Genomic DNA, 24,100 nt, shown 5'->3' on the forward strand with positions numbered 1-24,100 from the left:
TTTTTTTTTTTCTCTATTAAAATATTTTGAGTTTCACAAAGGCCCAGACCACTACAGAAAACAAATGCCACAATCAAAATAGCTTCTACTTAACTTCCCAAAGTTTTCTAGATCTTCACAAATAATAACTGGGTCAGATTTCCTAACTTAGCAATTGAGTGATCAGTCTAACAAACAGTCTTAATATGCAATATATATCAGAACTCTAATTATATTACCTAAAAGATCATATTTTACTACGCAAATTTAAATACGTTACATGTTATGTTTTCCCAAATGCAGTAAAAGCCTGTAGTAGTTCTTTTCAGGAAGGCTGCTATACATGATCTGCACGCACTTAACTCAAGCACAGAACACTGCACGAGGGAGCCCGTATGACAACAGGCTGCAAGGAAAATACTGCACATAAGATTCTCCATAGAGAACAATGTAAATTAATAAGACAGCTGCACAAATATTTCAACTGAGGAAAGACTCCTGAACATTCAATGGTACAGTGAGTTTGGATGGGCACAACAGCAAGTTATCTGTGGTTATCAGTGTGGTTTTGGAAGAAGTGTCAGCAGGCTGCCTTACAGATCCAAGGCCAGGATTTGAGTGGGTTTTTTTCCCCTCAGGTACTTAAATACCTTTAGGTCTTTAAATTTAAAGTCATGTAGAGCCAAAGTGCTCACAAGAAATACAAAGAATCTTCTCACTACCAAACTTTTACCAATGCAATGGACTAAAACTAACATGCTGGAGATAGAGATCCTTACTTCTGTTTTAAAATCTGAGATGACAGGTGGCACTAAAACTCCTAACATCACTGATCTTATTTCTTCCTGGAAGACCCGTGTTCCTTGATGCCTTTGCGATGCCAGACCTTAAAACTCCAGGCCTGCATTGCATTGTATTGATTAAAACAGTAATGCAGACAGCCCAGGGAAAAGGAAAAGGGGGGCTGAACAATCACAGTCAATCTCATCACCTCGACGACATGCTGTGAGTGTAATTAATCCTACATTTACTTAGAGAACTTCACACCCTACACATAAAGCAGCAACTCCCTGCTGGCTTCAGACTAGGTAATTATGTTGTAACAAGGACTGGGTTTCCATTATAACAGAGATGAAAAGGAGAACAGAGCTATGAAGCTAGCCTACCTTTTAGGGTAGGTATCACCTGCAAATCAAAAGAAGCAGGCTTAACATGTTTAGGAATACTTGAGTTAGCTTTTATTTAGTTAATTCAAATAACATACCAGCTTCTACAGAGGCTGCACAAACCAGGAATCACAGTTCTTAACTCTAAAGTAAACTGTCCATGTTTGAAATGGCATTTGTACCCACTTTACCCAATTAGCAGGATTCAGCTTGTTTCAGGTGCAAGTATATGTACTCTGCAACATAAAGTTGTGACAGAGTACGTATACCCTAAAGCTGCCTCTATACAGATATAAAAAAATAAAGTGGCAGGCTAAGTTCCATGGGATATGCTGAAATAATTTAGCAGCTCATCTCTTACCGTAATAGATCTCCTTTGTCATACAAGATGTAACTACAGCAATACACAGCACAAACTGACTTTCTAATATTTTGCAATAAGATGAGACAGCAAGTTAAAGAAAAATAGTGCTAACAGAACATATACAAATTATGTGAGACTGAACACCTTATTCTTCTGCTTTCTTGGGGAAGCTGGTGGCCCTGCCTGTGGCAGGGGAGTTGGAGATTCATGATCCTTGAGGTCCCTTCCAACCCAGGCCATTCTGTAATTCTGATTCCTCATACCCATTAAATCTGGGGATGCATTAACTACAAATCTGTACACAAATAGATGTAGTAGAAAATTTCCAGGGGCCCCAGCAGTTTCACCTCCAGTTGAGTACAGGAAACACACAGTTGCCAGTAATGAAGCAGTACATGCCTAACACTGAGCATGTATTTAAAGAAGGGTATTTTAAACTAGCATGGGCTGAATTGTTTTCTTCTGAAGGGATACAGAAGAACATGCACTTAACTGCCTGCCTGAACAGTAACTCCAGGGAAGCTGTTCAGCCCTGCAGTTGGCTGTGGTACAGCCAGCAGATATCACACAGCCACTGTGAGAGGGCATATACATGGAGCAGTGGACAAAGAAAGCACTGGAGGAGGACACCAGGCCGTGTAAGGGAACACAGCATGAGTCAGTGGGCAAACTGCTCTGACATCTACAAAGGATGCAAGGGGTCACAGGCAAAACTCCCCTCCAGAAGGGAAAGAGTTCTGCAATAAACCTGCATTTGACTCCCTTGCTCTCAGCAGCCCGTATGGAGCCGTGAGACAATCACTGGTTTCCTCAAAGCTCATCTCTGCTTCGTCTCCTGCTTTTGGTAGCAGAGTGAAGTGCAAAAGATGGAGAAAAGCTCAGACTAGCAATACAAATTTGGTTCCAAATTCACCTTGGGATTGCCACTATGTGCATCACAGTGGTTTGTAAAATCTCTGACCTACAGAAAGAAAGAGGCATGCAAACCAGACAAATTAAATTTAATTTTATTATGGAAATGAAAGTAATAACAGAAGTGACAGCAGGGCAGACGATAAGCTCACTTAGCAGGGCGATCAAATGAAGTGATGACATGTCATTATGACCTCAGGGGTTAAAGATGCAATTTTCCATCTGGTTGCATCTGGCTTTTCAACATAAATGTTGACACCACCTGCTGAGACTTTCTACAAGCTGCCTCCATGTCTTTGTATAGCTTTTGTTACCCAGGTTAATATTTACTCTTCCCTTTCTTCTAATTTGGCTGAGCAACATGCTCCCTTTTTTTCCAAACCCAAGTAGTTAAAACAATTTTACAGTGTATTTTGCACAATAGATAAAATATTAACAAGCAACTCAGAGAGATGCTTCCAGCCCCTGCAATTCTACGATTCTGTGATCCTAAAAACCTAAGAAGTAAGTAAAACCAGGTTTAAGACTGCAAACTAGAGGATGAAACTCCACTAGCCCATATCTTACTTTGACTAATACTTTCAGGAATCTTCTTTTTCTTAAGTAACAGGTACCTGAATAAAATCAGCTTATCTGGAAAAGTCCCTGAAGAATTAGACTGTACTCACTGTATCCAATTGATTATTAGCCACCTGCATTTGTTTTTACTCAGCAGCTTAATTGTTTCCAATTCCAGACACACTGTGCTTAAAATAAATCATCTTCTGCCAGTCCAGTGACACATTCACTTATTCATCTAATTAAGCCACAGCCAAACGATGATCTCAAACCAAATTTGTAATCAGCTATTGGCAGACTGCTGGCTGTAAGGTTTTGTTCCCACACTGAAATTTAAAAGCTAGTAACCACCAGTGGTGTTCCATTGCTGGAAACTTACCGTTAAATAAGGCTATTCTCTTACTGTCATTTGACATACCCTTTACATTTTTTGCCTGAGACAAGCTTTGTTCCTAAACCTATGTCTCTGAGTTCTCTCCACCAGTACAGGTGAGAGAAAAACCTTGCTTTCAGCTGTTTGTAAAGTGCCCAGATTCTCCCTTAAGAACAACCCACAATCCGTTTCAACTGTAAGCAAAGAGGGAAGAAAAGAGCCCTTCACAGATCTTTGAAGAGTGACCTGGGACTAAGATATGAATGGAGAAGATGGAGACTAAGAAGGTTAATGAAGTAAAGAACAGCTAAGAAACAAAACAGAGAAAGTATCCAGACTGAAAGGACACAAATAATTTCATTAAAAGACCATAAAGATATCACTATCTCCCACTCCCAAAACTTCCCTCTAGAGGCAATCACCAGAGGGATGAAATAAGCTTCCTTCCCTGGACAGTGTGTGCTACTCACCTTAGGAAACTGGAAGCATGAAACCTTTGCTCTCACCAGACCAATCATTTTCTGAACAAAAAAGTCGACTTAGTACTTCCCTTTAACATGTGTAAAAAAAAGGCATCCCTGTTCACTTAGAACATGCTTAACTTCAAGCTTATGTTTGCTTCACTGATAAACTGAACAAGAATGACTTAAGCACAAGCTTAAATGCTTTCCCAATTCAGATCCTAAAAATAGGCAACGATTTCTACAGTTCCTCTTTCTCTTGTTCTCCTAATGACAGACAGCTATTGTGCCATGTCATTATGACAAAAAGATAACTTAATTGCCCTCATTCCAGAAGCTGTCAGTTCTGCTTAACTGGTACATAATGTATTTGTCTGGAGTAAATGTGTTAATGCATCAGTCACTTATATCTAGCATACATTTTCTTCTGCTGTATTTAAAAAAAATTGGTTTTTATGGCTGACTTCCGAGACATTATATTCACTGATACATGTAGCAGTGATATTGCTGTTCTGCAATTCATTTAAGATGCACTAAATAACTTTCTCCTGAATTTATTTTTCAAGACAACTTCAAACTGAACACGAATTTTCCCAGAAGCTTTTCTTTCCCAAACCATCAATATCAATGAAAATTCACATCTTAAATAAAAATACAACTCCTCTCTAGATGCCATTATATAAAAAAGGCACTCATGTTTTGTCCCATGTTGTAAGAATACATGGATAATCAACATCACTACATGTTAGGACCAAACGTTTCCATTTATATGACACCACTTCCTTTGGTTTTACTGATACTTGTCCATAGATACAACATGCTAAAAACTTTTCCCCTCACCAATAACAACTTCAGAACTTACTTGACTTTTTGAATCCAGATGCAGTAGTCTGTAATGAAGAGATCATTAAGGATGTAGGCAGGGTCACTCTCCCTAAAAATTCTGTGAATGTCCAGCAAACATTTCAAAACTGCAGCTCTTCCTAGAAACAGATTTTCATTAGATGATTTTTAAAAAATTATCTTCCTCCCCTCTCAGGCATTAGTAATTTTGTTATCTACACCCACATAACATTAAGCGGACCCAGAGTCTCAGAACAGCAGTCAGATGACTGTGCCCCTCAGCATCCACATCCATGTGGACACAGCCTGACTTCAGCAGGAATCTCTGCAAGACTTCAGCCTGGAGGCACAGCCATGCCAGTACTTCTCCACAGCTGAAGCAGCCTCCTCCTACAGCCTCCCCTTTCCTCTTCTCTCTGCACTGTGCTGCCCCAAACTTTAGCGCAGCCATACAGATTAAGCTGTAAAGTAACTGACAAAGTTACACCCCATCATTCCCTTCCTGAAAAAACAAAATATCATTTAACTTTGTCTACGCAAACATCAGTCTTAAAATAAGAAAGGTTGCAAACACAGCCACTGCAGGATGCAGTACCCAGGATCAGAGCAATCACACAAGCCAATGTAAGTGACACCATTGCTACCGTCCAACCATGGTTTTAAATCAAGCAGAACTTCCACTCTTTAGAGAAAGAGTAATTTGGCCAACTGAGCCTCCAGAAAAAAAATTAATTTCAGGCTCAAGCAAGTGCCATTTAACATAAAGCTGATAAATGATTTCAAAAATAAGAAGCTTGAACATCATCTCATGCCACAGACAGAAGCTGTTCTGCAGTCAGTTTTTCTCTATAGGCAATGAATCATTATGAAGAGAACTGAGTAATATAACTCTCAATTAGCTGGAATCATCTACCTTAGCTTGAAAGTTGCTAAGGGGTTAAGTGCTGGAACACTAAAAAAAAGTTCCCTGTTTAATGAGGGGAAAAAGAAAAACATTCAAATGAAAATAACCACTACTGCAAATGGAATCTAATAACCTCCTCCCAAGAGACAGGCTCCTCCTAGGCTATGAAACCTCAACATGGATGAAATTACATTTTACAAAATATATACAAATAAAAAGAGATCAGAACTCCCCCTGCTGTCTGAGCACAAAATTTGTTTTTTTGTTGTTCAGTAAATCCAGGCTGAAAAATATTGACAGAATGAAAGTGAAAAGACACGCAAGATGGCAGGGTAGAGAAGAGACCTGCAGAGCATAAAGCAACCAGAACTGAAATAGTAACACTGGCCTGGAACAGAAACAGTTGATGTAAAGTTAGGATAGAATGCAAAAGAAAAAACCTCAATTTAAGTGATGAACTTGAGATTCTATCACCTTCAGTGCTTGTCAAGCAAGGCTTGTCAAACTCAACTATTTTGACTACAATGAAGTATGCTCTTTTAAGAAGAAATTATATGTGGAATTAAGATTTTGCTAAACTTTTTGGTTCTAGCTGTCAAGCTGCCAGCCTGAATCATTTACAACATCCACTACATTTACTCATCTGCCATGTAACAATGTAAATTAGTGACTATGACACTAAGTCTCAACAAGCCTTCCTTCCTAAATCATGATTTTAGATGATATTAACGGCCTTCACAGGTCTGTCAGCGGAGGAGATGCAGTTCTAGCCAAACTCGGCTCCTGCCTGCTCAACGCAGACACTCTACTTTTCACTGAAGACCTTTCTCTTAAAGCTTCACAAAACAAGTTGGACTACATCTAATTAAGATAGTAGCTCTGATCAGAGCTTTTTCCAAGGTTGAGATCATAGAATGGTTTGGGTTGGAAGGGACCCTTAAGACCATCTAGTTCCAACCCCCTGCTGTAGGCAGGGACACCTCCCTCTAAACCAGGTTGCTTAAAGTCCCATCCAGCCTGGCCCTAAATGCTCGACATTCGTAACACTATGTGAACTCTCTGGAACTAACTCAGACAACTGCATCGACTGCACAGTACACAAGTGGCTTCACAGGCTCTTTCCTGGTAAGTACATCAATTTTATTATCTCCAAAGCGCCAAAAACAGAAAACATTCAGGAATGTGGCCATCAAGTTCTGGTGAAAGTGGCCCATAAGATTTTTTTTTTTTTTAAAGAAAACACACCTACCTAGCTGCAGTATCATGACTGCATCATTGAAGGCACGTGTCACCAATCCAAAGTGTCTGTACAGCGGATAGCATACCACTCTTCTCCCAAAAGATACCAGGACATCATGAATGCTAGTGAAACACTGTGTGTGTCAGTGGAAAAATCTCTATTAGTCTCTGCATCTTTCAAAGAACTACTACTTTTTCTTTAGATAAAAAGTCATAGTAGAATAAACAAAAAGCACAGTTTTAGGTATTATGCATCTGAAATCTGTACTTAGAAAATCAACATACTAAAAATAGGAATAAGATACTACACATTTAGTTTGCATGGCAAGATAACAGAAGTTCTATACGTTTTGGTGGTTTTGTATTAAAAATAGAATTGAGGGAACATTAAACATCTAACCTAAGCCTTTGCCATTTCTTAAATTAAAGCAATAAATTACATCTGCCTTACATTACTATGTATAAGGGGAAGCTATAAAAAGCCTTTTAAGAATATAGAAAAATTAAAACCACATGATATTAACAAGATACATGTGTACATATAAGATCTCTAAAAATGATACAAGAATCTGCCTCACGAAAATTACAGATATTTAAGACAGGATAAACATATCTGCCCAGGGAAAGCAGCTCACTGCCCTCCTCTACAAGTGAGGAAGACTCCTAATTTACTCAGACCAGACAAATTAGTGAGTTATTACACACTCCTAAGAAAGCAGTTTCTTTTCCAGCTTTCATTTTGAAGAGAAAAAATACTCCATTTACGAGTTCAAATAAAAATACTTACTGCATCTTGAGTTCACAATTTATTAAAATTAAATGCTTTGCTGTCAGTGAGCACTTCTTTGCATTCTACGACTACGTACCTCAACCCACTTTTCATTTTAATGGATTGCCAACAAGGGTTTCAATCATTTCTATTTCACTATTTAATATTTAGAGCCCAAGGTGTGTATGTGTATGGCAGTCAGTCCCAACAGCCCATAGCTGAGGCAATCTTGTTTACAGATTGATGCAAACACCCGCCTCTACATGGTTAGTGGAACAGATATAGATATTAACAGCTTGGTGCCAGGAGACTGCATTTGCTGGGTGTGAAGTATACTGTTGGCACAGGCTGCGCCAAGAACTGCTATATTACTGAAGGAGATCTCTGCGTGCACTCATCCTCTATGCTAGGACACAGAACTGAAGAAATTCAGGAGTTAGGGTAATGGCTGTACTTCAAGTGTACTCTGCTGTGACTGCAGAATACCTAGCTACAACACAGTTGAACAGTTACATCAGTAGTCAGCAGAGCACGTTCTTATTATCAGATATAACATCCCCCTCTCCTAGAAATGACTGTGGGACTGAACCCAAATACCCTGGCAGAAATCTCACATTTGCTCCTGCAAACTGAGAACTTGGCTTGGCAGTATCAGGGATGAGGGAAGAACAGGCCCTTACAGCTTGCTGCCCACGTGACAAGTAATGGTCTGCTGGCCAAGTTATGCCCTGTAAGAACATTTCCTGTCACTGGGTTTGCAGATGCTTCTGGGCTTCCCAGCTGCACTCTCCAGCACAACCTGAAGCCACACAGTGGAACAGAGATGCCAGAAGCCACCTCGCTTGCAGCCAAGAGAAGGAGCAAGCGAGAAGCGCAGAGCGATTAACCAAGAAGGCTGAAGAGAAGTGCAGCAGCAAAACTCTCGGAAGCGGTCAATAAACTGCTTAACTGAGGCCTGCCAACAGAGCAGGCCTTACAGGACAAAAGAAATCACAATCCCTACTTCTTACACCTTCTCCATCTTAACACTCAGCACTGCTTTAGCCAGTTAAATGGGAAGATATCTACAACTTCTGATCAAGGAGTTACAAGGCTCATTTTCTTGCCTTGAGTAGAAAGATGCACACATGGCCAAAAATAAACACACCAAATACAAAGCACAAAATGCATTTTTTTTTTTAAACTTACCTCCAGCCAGCACAATGTTGCACTCAGTTTCCTGACATTCCAAGATGATTCAACCTGATTTAAGCAGAGAGCATAACACAAGTATTATCTAATCCCATATTCAAAGACCACTGGCAAATTACTTAAGATAAAGTTCCTGCAGCAATTTAAGAACCTTTGTGAATGTAAAGGAGTAATTATATTGCATGCATTGAAATGGTCACAGGACGCTATTAAATTATATTGCAATGCAGATGTTAAGTGAAAAAGGTTTCTATATTGGGAATATCTAGCTCATGCACAAAGACTTTAAAATACAACTATTCTTTGATTGGTGTAGTACTTTAGTGGAATTCTGTCCTTTTTTAGCAAGTGCAGAAGCTTAAATCTGTCCAATACATCAAAACAGCTCAAGCTAAAATGCCTTGCTTTGTGAAAACAGCTCAAGACTTCTGGCTTTCAGAGAGGATCCTAAAGCCAGCAGTAAACAAAGTGTCATTATTCTTAAAGGGTGACAGATTCATAATATTTCTGTGGTAGTGTGGTCTAGTGGGATGATTAAAGCTAAGAGCCAGGAAGCCTAGATCTATAATCCTGGCTCTAGTGAAGATTTGTGTGGCCTCAGTGCCTTGGTTCTCCCATTAAATAGAAGCCAAAGAAAGACAATGTGTTTTCCACATATACCATACAAAGCTATTGCAAAAAGGATCAAGATTGGTACGAGTTCCTCACTATCTGCAATATCATGCAACAGTAACAGGCAATGCAGAGCTCTGTGACTCCTCTGTTAACAGGCAGGTCTGTACACTCTGCCTGCAATTCTAAAACCCATGGTTCACAGTTCAGTCTGATCAGGATTGAATCGTTCTGACCAATGAAATGTCTAGAGGAAACATCTCCTTGGCTAATAGCAGTGGAGATGTTAGGAACAGTGCTGCAACTGAGAAACAAGCCCACTTTAAAAAGACAAGTTTGCAAGGACTGCACAGGACTGCTGCTCTGGGCAGGAGGTAGGCAAACACCAGAATACTGAAGATTCAAATTTGCCTTTCTGCTTCCCTCCAACATTTGAATATCAGGAAAAAAACTAATATGTTTTTTAAATGTGCATAGATTTATTGATCTTGAATTACTCACTGTATTTTCCAGAATACTTTGAAAAACAATTTTCTATACTCAGTGCACAAGCTTAAAACCAAAACTAGATCAGTCTAAAAAAAAAATCTGTTTTGTTAAAAACATGTAACAACTGCCTATATAAAACACTACACACCAGTCTCAATCCTACAGACTTAATGGTTTCTTATGCTTTTCCATAATCGTATCAGCACAAACATTTGTTATGAAGTGGTTCAAAAAAATCAATATAAAAATTATTTCATGAAATTTATATTTAAATCAATACACTATGAATTAGGAAGAAACAGAACTGTTGGAAAACTCCATCTCTCTCCTCTTACCTCCCACAAGTGAAATGTTGCTCCATTTCTACTCTGAAGTAGTATTTCAGAGTTGTAATTACCCCTAAATGCATCACAATCTGAAGATAATGTTTTACATTTTAAATTGCATATTTTCAGTGGTTGGAAGTTCACTTCAAAAGGTAAGCTTCCCCAACAACAGCACAGGGTCCAGCAGTAGGTCAGCAAAACTTACATTTCCTCTATTTATTTTTTATATTACTTACATTTTTGTCTCCTTCATTGACACAGATTTCATAGCAATATGCCAGAAGGATATCAATTAAACCAAGATACACATGATGACGACTTCTTTTATCCAGAAGATAGGACTTATTTGTGAACTTCCTCAGCTGTTCTCTCTCTTCCTCCGAGAAGATCACTACAAAAAGTACAAGGATAATTGATTATGAGTTTAAAGCTGACACTTTCAGTTTAAAAGGTGATCATACTACTTTGATAGTCTCTTTAAGAAGCAGCATTACTAATCACAAGTCATTTATCACTCAAAAAAGTCTAAATCATTCTTACTTTCGTTATTAAATTCTGTAATAGTCTTTTCAAAGTGAATTTGCAGCCTGCCAAGTACTGTGTGTACACACCAGCAGCCACGAAGCCCTCTGAAAGCACCAAGGATTTCCATGGGCACATAAGTGTCTTGCAGAGACAAATACACAACTGAGACCTCAGTAAAGTAGTTCCTTAAGTCCACAGTGTATGAGATAAAGACAGGAGAACAAGAACAAATGCAGTTTTTATTTTAGAAGACTAAGGACTAAAGAAACAGAAGGATGAAGAGGAAAGATACAGTTCTTTGTATTCCTAAACCTCATTAATTTTGCCTTGAGACTTAGGCAGAGATTTAGGAGCTTCATTTACTCTGCTTGCTTAAATCTTTCTGACATCTAAAGGGGAGCAAAAAAAGATCAAAATCCTATGCCTACTGATGTCAGTACAAACAGCAGCTCCTTCCAAAGAGCTGTGGTTTACAGTGCCAGCAACCATTGCATTTGGTTTATGTTCAGCACACCCTTTTCAGTTCAAAACAGCTGCACTGAGCCAAACCACTGAACCATCTCACCCAGTACCTTCTCTGTGTTTCATAAGGAGGAAAACACCACCACCACCACAGCTGTCATGCAGTGATAATGCATCACAGTAGTTCTCTAGGGAGCTGTGGTATGGGCATGAAGAGCTGAGAGAGAATACTGAATGGTAAAGCTAAAGAGTACTCCAAGCACTTCAGAGAGGATGACAGAATTACCTTAAAATAACAGCAGAGATTAAGTAGATAACTGACTAAAAGCCATCTCCACACAAGCCTGAAGTAAATCAAGAAGCCATTCAGAAAATTAAAGCAGCCAGAAGCCTGAGCTAAGAGGTCTCCATCCAGGGCAGCACAGAGCACAGGCATTACAGTCAGTAAGCTCTGATTTCCTGAGCCTCAGAGATGAAGCAGGCACATTTTGGTCAGCCACAAAGTGACAGAGAGCCATGCAACAGGATGACAGCAGATGCTCTGTTGCACTGCAAAGTCCCACTCTTTTGTATGAGCAAGCACCAGCACCACCAGAACCTGCCCCTGCTGCACCCAGCTAGCTGAACCAGCCATCCAAGCTGCTTCTTCCACCCCTTGTTCATCATCCTTAGGATAGGGAGATGAACACAAATGTGCTTAGAGATGTTTGTCCTCAAACCACTGCACACAACCCACGCTCTCAGGGATCCAAGGTTGCCTTTATCCCAGGAGCTGTCTACGAGGCTCCTCATTTTATGACTGTTTTGAAACAAATCTTTGTGATGCCAAAGGCACATACATATGTGCACACCTCATCTCAAAGCATCAAATTACAAATTAGGAAAAACAGTTTTGAGCGTTTCTCCTTTATGAACTTTCTTATTGTTTCTATCAGCTTCATAACCATGAAATACTTGATTTAAATTCCTGCAGAAACTTCTTTACGAGCTGAACATTTCCCTGGAGTTGAGCCAGCCTCCATTTATTTACAGGCTCCCACAAAAAAAAAAAACAACTTCCCACTTTCATGTCATCTAAAGAAAGCTGATCTCTTCCATTTGCTACAATCAAATACAAAATGGCAATTTAGCAAAGCTATGGTAATTCTGAGTTTTTTCAGAAATGCAACGCAGTTCAGTATCATCCCCTAAATCACCAATACAGAGCATAAATCTATATCCTACCAGAGAATTTCTTGGTAGGTTCTTCAAGCGTGCTGACTGCTCAGTGACTTATCTGTATCAAAGCTCTCCATACAACTGTATGTGCAATGTTGGAGCATCTGAAAAAAATTCAGAGCACTGCATAAACCCACTTTGTAAGTGGCTGCAGAGGGGTGTAAGGAGGTATCGCATCAGGGTTGATAGGTAGAAAAAAGTGCAACTGGGAATAAAAAGGTATCTTCCATCACAGCAAGCTTTCCATGGAAAATCCCTTCTTGGACAAACACACCATTCATTATTAGAACATATGCAAATGGTGCTTTCACCCTGAAGGGAAGCACAAAATGAGGCAAAACCAAAGCTAAAGAAAAAGGAATCCTAAATAAAAACTAGCCAGAAGTCTGTAAGCAAAGGCTGCTACCCCAGATCACAGCCACAGAGCTTAAGATCACTTTCAGTGACTCTCTTCAATGGCTCTTTGCTGCCCGCAATCCAGTGTACAACCAGACCTTAAGTGGTTTCTGTAGTGTTTTTGTAATGGAGAAAGCTGTGCAATGCCCTGCCTGTGCATAGCTTGCTGCACACAGCACTTTGCATAGCTTCACAACAGTAGAGCAGTTTCTTCCAAAGAAACCAAGTGATTCCTTCTTAGCATGAGCATCTATCACAGACAACAGGATTTCTGATGAATGCAGAGCAGTTATCCAGGGCTCTCATGGCTCTAGGTTCAACTCAACCTGCTCACCACAGTTAACAGTCAAGATGTACACGTACCAGGAATGCAACTACGGTTCTTCTGCACGTATCAGACCATTATGTTCAGAATTGGATAAGCCACTGGGAACCCACATAGCACTGCCATTAATCAGTGCCTTTCAAGTGGAAGTTCATCTCACAGACACTTATCAGAATCAACCCATGTGATAACAATCAGTTAAGAAACAGCCCAATGCTGAGAGCAAAGACATGTTTAAACATTTTACTACCAGATCTGTAACACAATGGAAAGCACAGCAGTGACAGCAGAGCAGCAAGGTCCAAGGCTGCAGCAAGTTGAGGATTTGCTAACATGCAACAGCCACAGGCACAGAAATAAAGGAAAGCATCTGCTTACCTTCGGAAGGCCTCAGGCACACAGGGACCCCCAGCAAAACCCCCTTGCATCCACTGCCAACCCTTAAATGAGGTCTGGGAAGGGGTGGATCCTGGCTTCACCCCTTCCATCACTCAGTACACTGCATGCACCTGAGCTCCCCTAGGTTAGCCCTGCCTTCCCACCAGGTGCTCAATCACTGCTTCAGGCCATAACTTGCATTCCACTACAAAATCTTAGATTTCCTAAAATCTATATTCCAGAGGTATACATACATGTGAACCACACTTAAGTAGAAAACAAAAACTCAGTTCAGTGAATTTCATGAAATTCCTATCAAGAAAGAGCTTTTTCTCCTTTGAACACAAACTCTGAAGCATTGTAATGTATACAACTGGAAAACAAGTCTACTAGACAAGAGCAAAGACGTAAAATCAGACAACTCCCAAAGGCAGTTGGTAAACGTGACAAGATGTTTGTTACTGCAAACCACCAGGTGTTCTTAATAAAATAAATCTCTGGGGAAAATAATTCAGGTTTACAAACAAAGATCTATCCACTCCTCAAAGATTTTGAGAAATAAATTATCCAGGCCTGGAAATAATTATTAACATGTCAAAATCACCACCTACTTTGTTTTCCTATTTCAAAAATAAAAGTGCATAGCAGAAGATTATCAAAACAAGTAAAATCATAATTACTACACTGCTATAGTAAGCCTGTATTTTGTGCACTGGAGTTACCAGTGCTTTATCTAACACCACCTCCACAACAATTAAAGCAATAATCTGAAAAGCAGCATCTGAAATCCTAAGTCTGCAGATTTTCTTAAGTTTGATTTTAAAATAATTTGTACATTTGTTGGTGCCTAAACCACACATCTTCCTACAACAGCATAACCGCATGTTCATCCATAGATGTATAAAGGAATCATACAAATTAATATCGTGAACTTGCCATTAGACAATACTACCAAGATCACCCCTACTCACTATGCTCACTATGTACTTCATTTTCTTATTTTGTACAAGCTGACAGAACTTCAGTGAAGTATGATCTAATCTCTAAACAAGGCAAGCAGGTCTGACACTTACAGGGTGTTTTGTTACAGAAGGGTGAAATTTTATAAAGATGATCACATCACCTAAATTCTAGATAAGGTTTGGGGTATTCAGCTATCAGTCCAATGTAACACATGCATCTGAAGACTGCTGTGAAACTCACTGCCCTAAGTGTTAGGGATACTCGGATGAAACATGCTCCCTAGAAGGAGCCAACTGAGTGCTCAGCCTCCTAGAACCACAGAAGCTTTAGGTCAGAAAGGACATTTGAAAATCAGCTTGTCCAGCCGTCCAGCAGAAGCACAGCCTTAGCTCCTGGGGCCTGTCAAGCTAAGTTTTACATTCCATAACTTGCTCAAAGGAAACTTAAGATTTAGAGCTTGGCAACTTTTCTTAACTAAAATGCTGTGCCACAGTACTAAGATTTTACATGAGTACTTTTCTGCTGGTCAGAAACTGGCAGCACTAGATATAGGGGAAGATAAGCCAGTAGAAGGCAAATAAATCAGGAATGCAGTTAGTTTTTGATTTTAATCAGTAGCAAATGTGTTTCTTCTTCAAGCTCTTGCCAAGATATGAAAAGAGAAAGGCTTCACTGTTCTGACTAGAAAGATGCCAAAGGGCTTTGTTTAGGACAAGCGTTTCTCCCAGTGTTGGATGCTGCCTTAAAAAAAAAATCATTGTAAACTTAAACCTACGAGTAACAGAACAAATGAAGCAGATTTTCTATTGATTTGTCTCTTGTGCTCCAACGGTTCACTTTCTGATCAGGTATGGAAGGTCATAAACTTCCTGCAGTGCTGACACATTGATGACATCTCCTTCCTTTATGAATTCTGCAGTATCTAGAAGATGGTAGGGAAGATTTAATGAAGGTACTTGTTCTGTTGTATGTGGGGCCATTTTCACAGAACTTGAAGGAGGCAGATACTTGAGACCTCTAAAGCTGTGGAGAAACTGCAAAGGCAGCACCAACAGCAGCCTGGCAGCTAACACATCTAGGGAACAAAAAAATACAGGGGATGACAGAAAACCACCAAGCATCAAATTCTACAGCCAGTACCCTACAGGTACTCCTACCTACAGGTACTCCTCCCACAGAAGAGAGGGATGCTTCTGCAAGCTGTTTGTGGTACTACACCTATCATGAGTTGTAAACAGTTTTAACCTGCACAAAATCTGCAGTCTGTTTACAAGCTGAATGTTTGGAAGTACCTCACCTCATCAAGAAAGATGACGGAAATCAGATCAGACACGAGTTTAGAACTCACAAAGACTAAACCTAGGCACTCCTTACCGCATGAAGGCTTTGTTATTTCCTCCTCCACATCCTTAAGACAGATATAAACATAATCAGATGCAGTAGTCCTGTTTATTACAAAAATAAGTTTGACCTGACACTTAGCAGGTGAATAATTAAACAGGCTCAAAGAATCACTACACGTCACTCAACACATCTTACAACACACTGCAGCGTGCAGTTCCTGTTTTGCACTTTATAGCTGAGCTCTAGTGTTCAAAGGCTTCTTACTCCAAGCACACACTACCACCACAACAGCCTCCTTATCCTTTCAGGCACGTAACAAACCTTAGCTTAATACACTCAGATTTCTCCCCAGTTCTAAGGGATATAATGCAAGATTGCTCCAGTGCTTACAAAGGCCTCTCACTTAGCACAGTCCTATATGTGCTAGCCCTCTTTCAGTCACTCTCACTTCCTAAGCATGCATACTGGAATACATATTAATGCAGGTACATAATCAAATTGTACTTAGTTTGAAAGAATTCCTGGATCTGTAACTTGGATAATCTGCCTTAGGTGTGGGGATTATATAACCCCTTTGACTGGATAAAGCATAAAAAACAATACAACACCTGGAACCCATTCAATTCTTCATAGATCCCAGATCAGGCAGACTGGGCCCCCTCTTGCCTTTATTTCCACATAAGGGCACTTCAAGTGGAACCTGTACTCCCTCTCATGGTGATTTCTCTCACCACAACTCATTCAGGTTTAAGAACCTCCAGTGGTTTCAGGCCCTTATTTAGCTGCTTCCCATCACTGTCTGCTGCTACCATTCAAACAATGTTATCAAAACTGATGTCTAAGTTGGGGACAATGGAGGTTGTCATTATGCAACCCAAAGTCAGATGGTCACTCCTGTTAAATTTACTCAAGATCTCTGAAACCAGATAAACCTCTGCAACATGAAGGTCACACTAAGTTTTTTAGTCAGCTTTACCACAGAAAAAAGTTGGTTTTAATAAATCATTTAGAGAAAAAGTGACCCTCTGCATAGCCCCAGTTTCCATCTAACCTTCATCAGTAGGCTTGCCAGGTTTTTGTGCACTTTCTTTATTGTTGCTGCTGCCTCAGAAGTCCAAAGATCTACGCACATGTTTTTCTTCAGAACTTTAATTTGGAATAAAAGAAATAGTCTTTACCAATAAAACCATCCAACAGCTCTTCATTTTTCTTACATCTCTTGACACAGGCAAACGTTATGAAATTTCATTTACTAAAGGAGTGAATGCATAAAACAAAAGAAGTCCTCACTATTCTGTTTTCAAGCCTCTAGTACCTTTGTCCAAAGCTTTCTAAACTACATGCTTATGATGGATATAATTAATTTCTGGATTCAAAGACTGAAGAGAGATCAAATGAAAATCAGATTACATTCACAGTAGAATACAGGGAACTTAAATTCCATTGTTATACTCCTATGGAATGTGAAAGTTCAGGTATTATTAGTGGACTAATATCATATTTGTTACAGCACCTCTGCTAACCAGATTATCATTATCAGCTTCAGAAACAGTCTTTCCATACTGTACAGGAAATGAGCAAAGGAGAATAAAAGAACGTGCATAATAACTCTGAATACTCTCTGCAATCACTGTGTTCAGAAAGGTAATCTGTGATCTGTTAGCAGTACTGCTACAAGGTCATCTGCTAAGCCTGAAACCAACCCATTTTTCCCTTGACAAAACACTAGGAACCATAAAAACAGCAGTACAATATAAGAACCATGAACATCTTTGATCTGTAAATGAAACAAAGTATTCTACAGACCCTCATTAAATAGAGATAAAGGCTGATAACAGTTCAATCATCCACAGCTGATTCTCAAACTCACTGTTAAGTGTCTACACCATATTTATAAGCAGGCACAAATACCAGTTCAAACTACTATTCTTTTGAAAATGCAACTAGGAAAGGAACAACCACTTAACATCTGGATTAAAAAAAAAAGGGGAGAGTGGGACAAGAACCAGGAACATTTGTTGACTCACTTGTGAACAGGAAGACGAATCTGATTTGCATTCAGATGCCACGACTTGCTGACCCTGGCAGCTCCTCTGAAATTTTGAGGCTCACAGCATACTCTTAAAAGGCATTTTCTTTATAGATACATGAAACTCTGAAATGGCCTTGAACAACAGCTCACTCCAAAACTTATTACGGACACCAAAGAGATCACACTATACCACATAAACTAAATACTTCAGTATATAAATGTCACTCAAAAAGCAGAAAGATAGTAACAGGATACTTTTCTAGATTCAAGATTGTAGAGTGAAATCATACATTTTTCTTGAAGAATGATAACCTAGAACATAACAAGGCTGCACAGCAATTATCATTCAGTAACAGATAAATATATGATGTTCTCACCAGACATATGACTGTCACAGCTCTGACTACTTTCTCCCTGCAACGCCATCATTTTTTCATGAGCATCAACCCACCACGGTTTGTACTTCAAAATGTGCTGAATAGCTTCATCTTCAAAAAAGTCAGCTCTGGGAAAGAAAAGGTAATTCCACATGGGTATGTATCAATGCACACAGTATATACTTAACTTTGCTCCAGGGTGCTTTCCAAAACTTACAAATACAACTCTAAAAAATAAGAACAAACCTGATCATCATCTGTTCTTTAACCTTAAGAGATATTACTCCAAAGAGAAGACTTCTCAGAGTGCCACACCAGCAGCAAACTTGACTTTATTGGTAAGTTTGCTGATTTTCAAAGCAAGTATACTTTGGAGAGAAATGGTGTGTGGCTAAAGAGCGAAGAAAGCAGAGATAAGGACTGACTTAAGTAAACAAACACATGCCTTTGCAAGGTGGAAAAGTGTTATATGCGAATCATGGAAGAGGCACATCCCAGCACAAAGCAATAGTAGTAGAATCTCAATATACTAAGTCTGAAAGGATTTATATTAAAGGATTTAAGTTCTAAGCCTTACAAGTCAAACAATAGTATAAATACTGAGAATAGAGAAAAATACATTTCTTAATACTTTCTCAATCATACCAAAGTTGCCCAAAACTACTGAACGCAGACTGCAGTTTACTTTATCCTCACACTGATTTTTTTTTAATGCCTTCCTCAGGTGTCTCAAATATATACATATTAGCTTGTGTAGATGCTCCTTAAAGTCACAGTCCACAGCAGACCTGCTCGAGTACCAACTGACTTCCAAGCTTAATTAAGCAATAGAGTAACCTCAAAACAAGAAAAAATGCCTTGTGTCAGTCACACTTTGACTATCCCACATTCTAAGGAAACAAAGGCAGATGAATAGTGAAGTTATTATTTCCAAAAGTGATTTTAAACCCAAGCATCCATAGAGGAAGCAAATACATTTCAACTGAAGTACTTTTACCAGGTGAAATAAATCAGTACTCACAGGTAATGATCAGGATCAAACTTGGCAGCTTCAGCTTCCAGGCGCTTCATCTTGCGTTCATCTGTTGGAGTTTGGTCAGGATCCTTAACATCTATAACATCACCAAGTTCATCCTTAGTGCAACAAAAGGGAGGTGATAAAGCCACAGATAAAAATACACAAGATTCCTTTAGTAAAAGTTTAGGAAGGATGTTGAATTTCCTGTCATATCTTTCAAATTCAGTCTCTATTGTACAACTAAAACATCAAGACTTCAAGCAGCTGCAATTATCACAAATTAAGGCACCTTCAAGTGTTATGAATTATATTCAGTTTATTTACCATAAGGCAGCCAGGTTATTTCACATTATTATGAAAACTGTACTGTTTAGCAAAAATACACAACCACAAAGAGATAAAAATCAAATATTGTTCTTATGATTTTTCCACCCTGAAGTGGCCATACATTAATCAACAGGCAATTGCAGTGCCCTTTGGAACACCAGTACAGAGGTACACTAATGCTGATGAGAAATTGATTACTGTGAAATTTCTGAAGTAGTAAGCCAGTGTATATCCTAACAGAATACAAATACTTTCTCCACACAGCAATCATTCTGCCCTGAGACCTTAAATGATTACAATTCATGCAGTAATGACTTACAAAGTTATACGATTTGTTTTAAATGGCTGCTACTTAAATCACTTGGTGAAAGAATTTAAGTAGAAAATTAAAGAAATAATCCACTACTTCAATAAAAGCTCTGCATGCTATGAAAATTATCCTACCTAGCATGTTACTGGTTGTAGATTAGCTTTTGTCTGTTTAAAAAGAAAATGAACACTGAACATACAGGAGCAAAGTAAAGACGTTTTAAAGATCCTGTTCTACCAACTAATCCACAAAAGAAATATACTGATAACTGAGCAATGGAGAAGAATTGTTACCTAGGAATCTCCTCCTGGCTACAGAATGGACCAGGAAGCCCACCCAAAGAGGAAGGTACTTGGAACTTTTATGACAGGAGGAAGAAGAATGCATCTACCTGCAGCCGCTGGAACACCCCTGACCGCAGATTCCCAAATCCATAGTAGCACTGCAGTGATAGAGGGCTTTCTGCAGCTTCTTTATAAAGGGTCTGCTCTACTTCCCAGTCAAACTCTTCCTCTTCCTCCTCCTCCAAATCAGCAGGGACACCTGGGTACAGTGCACGATCAGAGAAAGAAAACTTATGCAAGGAACACATTTTTAAAGAAAGGCAAACACTGATAGCAAAATAAGCATTTTTTATTTCATCTTTTAAGAAAGCTTTTGCAACACTTCGCTAACTCTAACTTAAAGAAAACAGAAAGGGAAAAGAAGTAAACACATGAACTACACAACTTCAAATCCCATTTTATCTAGTCAAGTGAGAATATCCTGAGAATTTCCCGATGCAGTGAACCAGGTAGTCTGAAGGCAAATCAGCTACAGCAGAACTTTATTCAAAGGTGAGAATGCAAGAAGCCGAATGTTTCCTCCATTGGTGCAACACTCGAATTTCCAACTATAGACATTCAGAATTGTTGGACCTTTACTGCCTCCCTCTGCAAAGGGCAGCCTTGTCAAAAATTTAATTCTTACCACCCGTAACATGCAAAATATCACCTGCTTTAACACACAAGCCTCATTTTCCAATTCCATCCTAACCCTGAAGGGTGGCACATGCCTGCATGTTCACATTGGATTAGACTGCCACTATAACAAAAGAGTTTAGTGAACTACAGAAAAAAAATATCACAGGTTACTCAAGGATTTAAGAGAAAAGATGCACACATCAGTGAGCCACAGGTCCTGCTCTAGAATTAAAAGATTTTCAAGAATAGAGACCAGGAAAACTAAAGCTTTGCATATACGTGCTGAGTGTCTGGAACCATTGTTCCAGTGATTTCAACAAGATTTGGATTTTATTTTAAGAGAACCACAAGAGGAACATAAGTAAGCTATCCAGAATTTAAGACAGATATCCATAGTTAAATTAAATTAAACATAGTCACATTTTCTGAAAAATACTTATGTTAAGCAAGTCATCCTCTAGAATGTGTGGTTTTAATTAGCTTCTGCCCTTAGAGCCAAGAGACCAGTTGTGCTATCTTGCAGAAGATTCACGTGTTTATCATACAGCCACTAGAGGGGTGCCAAGATCTGCAGAGGATTAGCATAACTTAAATACATTTTGAAAAAATGTTATCATAACTGCCTACAGATAGAACACGTATTAACTCTTACAAGACATTCCTTTCAATAATCCACAACAATTCCAGATTCATTCAAACTCTGCTTCTATCTTGGTCTAGACAATATCAGAAGTACACTTTTCATTAATTACTAGGGAGATCTATTTCCATAACTATTTCATTTTGTACCTATATTGATAACATAAACAAGTTCTTCTCATACCTATCTCCTCCACTAAAGGTTTTGCTGTCCTTGATTTCTTTGGTGCTAAAAGAGATGTCAGCATGTCCAGTCCTTCAAAATACTGCCCAGGACTCTCCTTAGGTAACTGAATTGTAAAAGTCCCTTATACAAAGTAAAGGCAGAACACAGTTATCACATTAAAATAATCAAGACAAACAAAAATGCTCATTTTCCCCTCTACTGAAATAGGCTTATGAAAATTGGGATACATGCAAGTAGTAATTTATTATGCACCAATCTCCACACGTTTTTAAACTTCCATAACAAATTTCACAAAAATCAAAGATATTACAGCATGAAAGAGATTATTTAACAAACTGTGGTCACCCACACAACCAACAGAAACAAATTTGAAAGAATTGTCATCAACAGATGACTATATGAAACTATTCAACCTTCTGATTACTGTTTCAAGTATGAAACAAAGGCTTTGTAGGCCTTTCTGTTTATGAATACACTTGTTTCAAAAGGTACTTTATTCCAGAAACATCTTCCACCTTTAAGTATGGCTAAAGTGTTCTCTCTTAAACCTTAGAGAATGCGCCATTTCTGCCTACTATTACTCTTCTTCACAGACTTGAAAGATTTTACACATTTTAACAATGGCATGCCTGCCTCCACTGGGCTTGAACCATTTCATGATTAGGACAGTTGCAGGCATGTCATTTGAGCTTAATGATAGCCTACCTACAACAAATCCTCAGCAAATTTTTTTTTTTTTAATTACCATGTAACACAGGACAAGTTAGGCTTATTTACAGGATCATATACACTTTGCTAAAGTTCTGTGTGTTTTCACTGCAAGAAAACAAGTGAGTGAAGATTTAGTATTCTTCAAGACAACTATACTAAAAATATTAAATGATACCTTTGTCTGTATCATAAGATGCTTTTTCTCTGCCATTTTCCACAACTCTTCCAGGAAGTGTCAGTCTAGATGGAAGAAAAAAAAGAGATGTCTCATTGAATGCCTGACTAATTCTGCAACTTTCAGCACATAAAAATGTAAGGCACATTCCAAAGGCAGTACAAATAACTACATGATTCCTGTTGGTAATAATGGAAGTTATGAAGTAAAATCTCTCTGTGGCTCTAAATCAACGACAAAGTCATAGCCAGCACAGACACAATACCCTTGGCACTCTCTTCAGCATTTGGAAGATTCTGTATTTTAAAAAATCTAAACTAATCCACAGTGACAGGACATGAGACAGCCAACTCAGAGCCTTCCACTTATCTAATGGAACCCTACGAGGTTTACTAATATATTTATAGAAGTACATCCAACAAAACAGGAAACAGAACATAAGAAGGGTTAGTGGCTCACCAGCTCTTACACATCAAAGGTTCTCTCAAATTTCCCATACTGAGCTGATGCTCATTCCATTCCTGTAGTATAGCAAGGAACTTGCTAAAAGACAAAGTCTGGAACATCATTCCCTGGCACCGACTGGATTTATCAGGAGTGTATCAGATTCTTCTTTCACAAAATATATTGTACCTGACTCTCAATGGGGAAGAGAGGCACTCTACAAGACTTAAGTGCATTCAAAGAATTCAGCTGTCAGTTCATTACTAAAACTCAATGCTCATATAAAAGTAAAAATTTAGTTGCTTGAGCTCTTTTTAAGGAGACTTAACACATGGAAACAAGTATACCAGATCCAGAGAAACAATTCCATGCAGAAAACGGGCTGCGTGCAGCCTACAGTGTGAGAGTGAGAGACAAGGAACATTCAAGAAGGACCCAAAATGAAGGTCACTTTTTACCAACGTTTATTTTTATGAAGTCCAACATTTTTTAAATGCTTTCACTACCTACCTGAGAAAGTAAGGCTTCGCATAAAACTTAAAGTCCTCCCCTTCAAAAAACAAGTCAAGCTCTGACACTCTTGCATAAGGCACTCTGATGATTATTGTAAGAAAATCTGGATCCTGGCTCAGCTCAAAATCTGGGGTGATCATGATGAATCCAGCACAGGAGAAGCTGCCACCAGGAGGACAGCCCTATAAAAGTGGGGAACAGGAAAAGATTATTGCAGCTGCTGTTTTATAGCAGTGAGAAGTGTGCCTGAAGACTCTCTAAGGCCACTTCTGACTCTCACAGAGTCAGAAAGAAAATATTTATGACAACAGCAAGAAAAAAAAGCACATTCGCATTGATGACCTGAAGGTATCACCTTGCTGCACTACTAGAAAACAATTTTACGTCAACAGAAACATTTGGAGCACATGGAATTAATTATACTCATTACAGGCACACCACATCCAGCCCTAGAACGTCAGTTTCCGTAAGTTCTGTTCCAAACCCCGCAGCGAGCTGACCACAAACCAACACCTCCCAGTGAAAACCAGCAGCACACAGCGCGCACACCGTACGGCACACCGACCCGCGGCACGAGGGCTGCGCCCGATCTCGGGGCCGCAGTTCCG

General features: G+C 39.1%; 1 protein-coding gene across 2 annotated transcripts in view; it reads right to left on the reverse strand.

Moving 5' to 3' along the window:
* The window catches only part of SHQ1 (SHQ1, H/ACA ribonucleoprotein assembly factor), a 39,600-nt gene that overhangs the window by 14,338 nt on the left and 1,162 nt on the right, over positions 1-24,100 (reverse strand). Inside the window, exons 2-11 of one of the 2 annotated variants that reach the window (XM_010718735.3) lie at positions 23,490-23,674; positions 22,536-22,600; positions 21,647-21,769; positions 20,253-20,404; positions 19,228-19,340; positions 18,207-18,334; positions 10,423-10,577; positions 8,757-8,810; positions 6,810-6,933; positions 4,676-4,796 (exon numbers count right to left, since the gene is read on the reverse strand). In XM_010718735.3, coding sequence (XP_010717037.1) covers positions 4,676-4,796; positions 6,810-6,933; positions 8,757-8,810; positions 10,423-10,577; positions 18,207-18,334; positions 19,228-19,340; positions 20,253-20,404; positions 21,647-21,769; positions 22,536-22,600; positions 23,490-23,632 — 1,178 coding nt within the window. In that variant the 5' untranslated portion in view covers positions 23,633-23,674. The remainder of the gene's footprint in view (positions 1-4,675; positions 4,797-6,809; positions 6,934-8,756; positions 8,811-10,422; positions 10,578-18,206; positions 18,335-19,227; positions 19,341-20,252; positions 20,405-21,646; positions 21,770-22,535; positions 22,601-23,489; positions 23,675-24,100) is intronic. The other variant, XM_010718736.3, reaches the window with a different exon arrangement.

Source organism: Meleagris gallopavo, chromosome 14, assembly GCF_000146605.3.
Source record: "Meleagris gallopavo isolate NT-WF06-2002-E0010 breed Aviagen turkey brand Nicholas breeding stock chromosome 14, Turkey_5.1, whole genome shotgun sequence".
Taxonomy (NCBI): domain Eukaryota; kingdom Metazoa; phylum Chordata; class Aves; order Galliformes; family Phasianidae; genus Meleagris; species Meleagris gallopavo.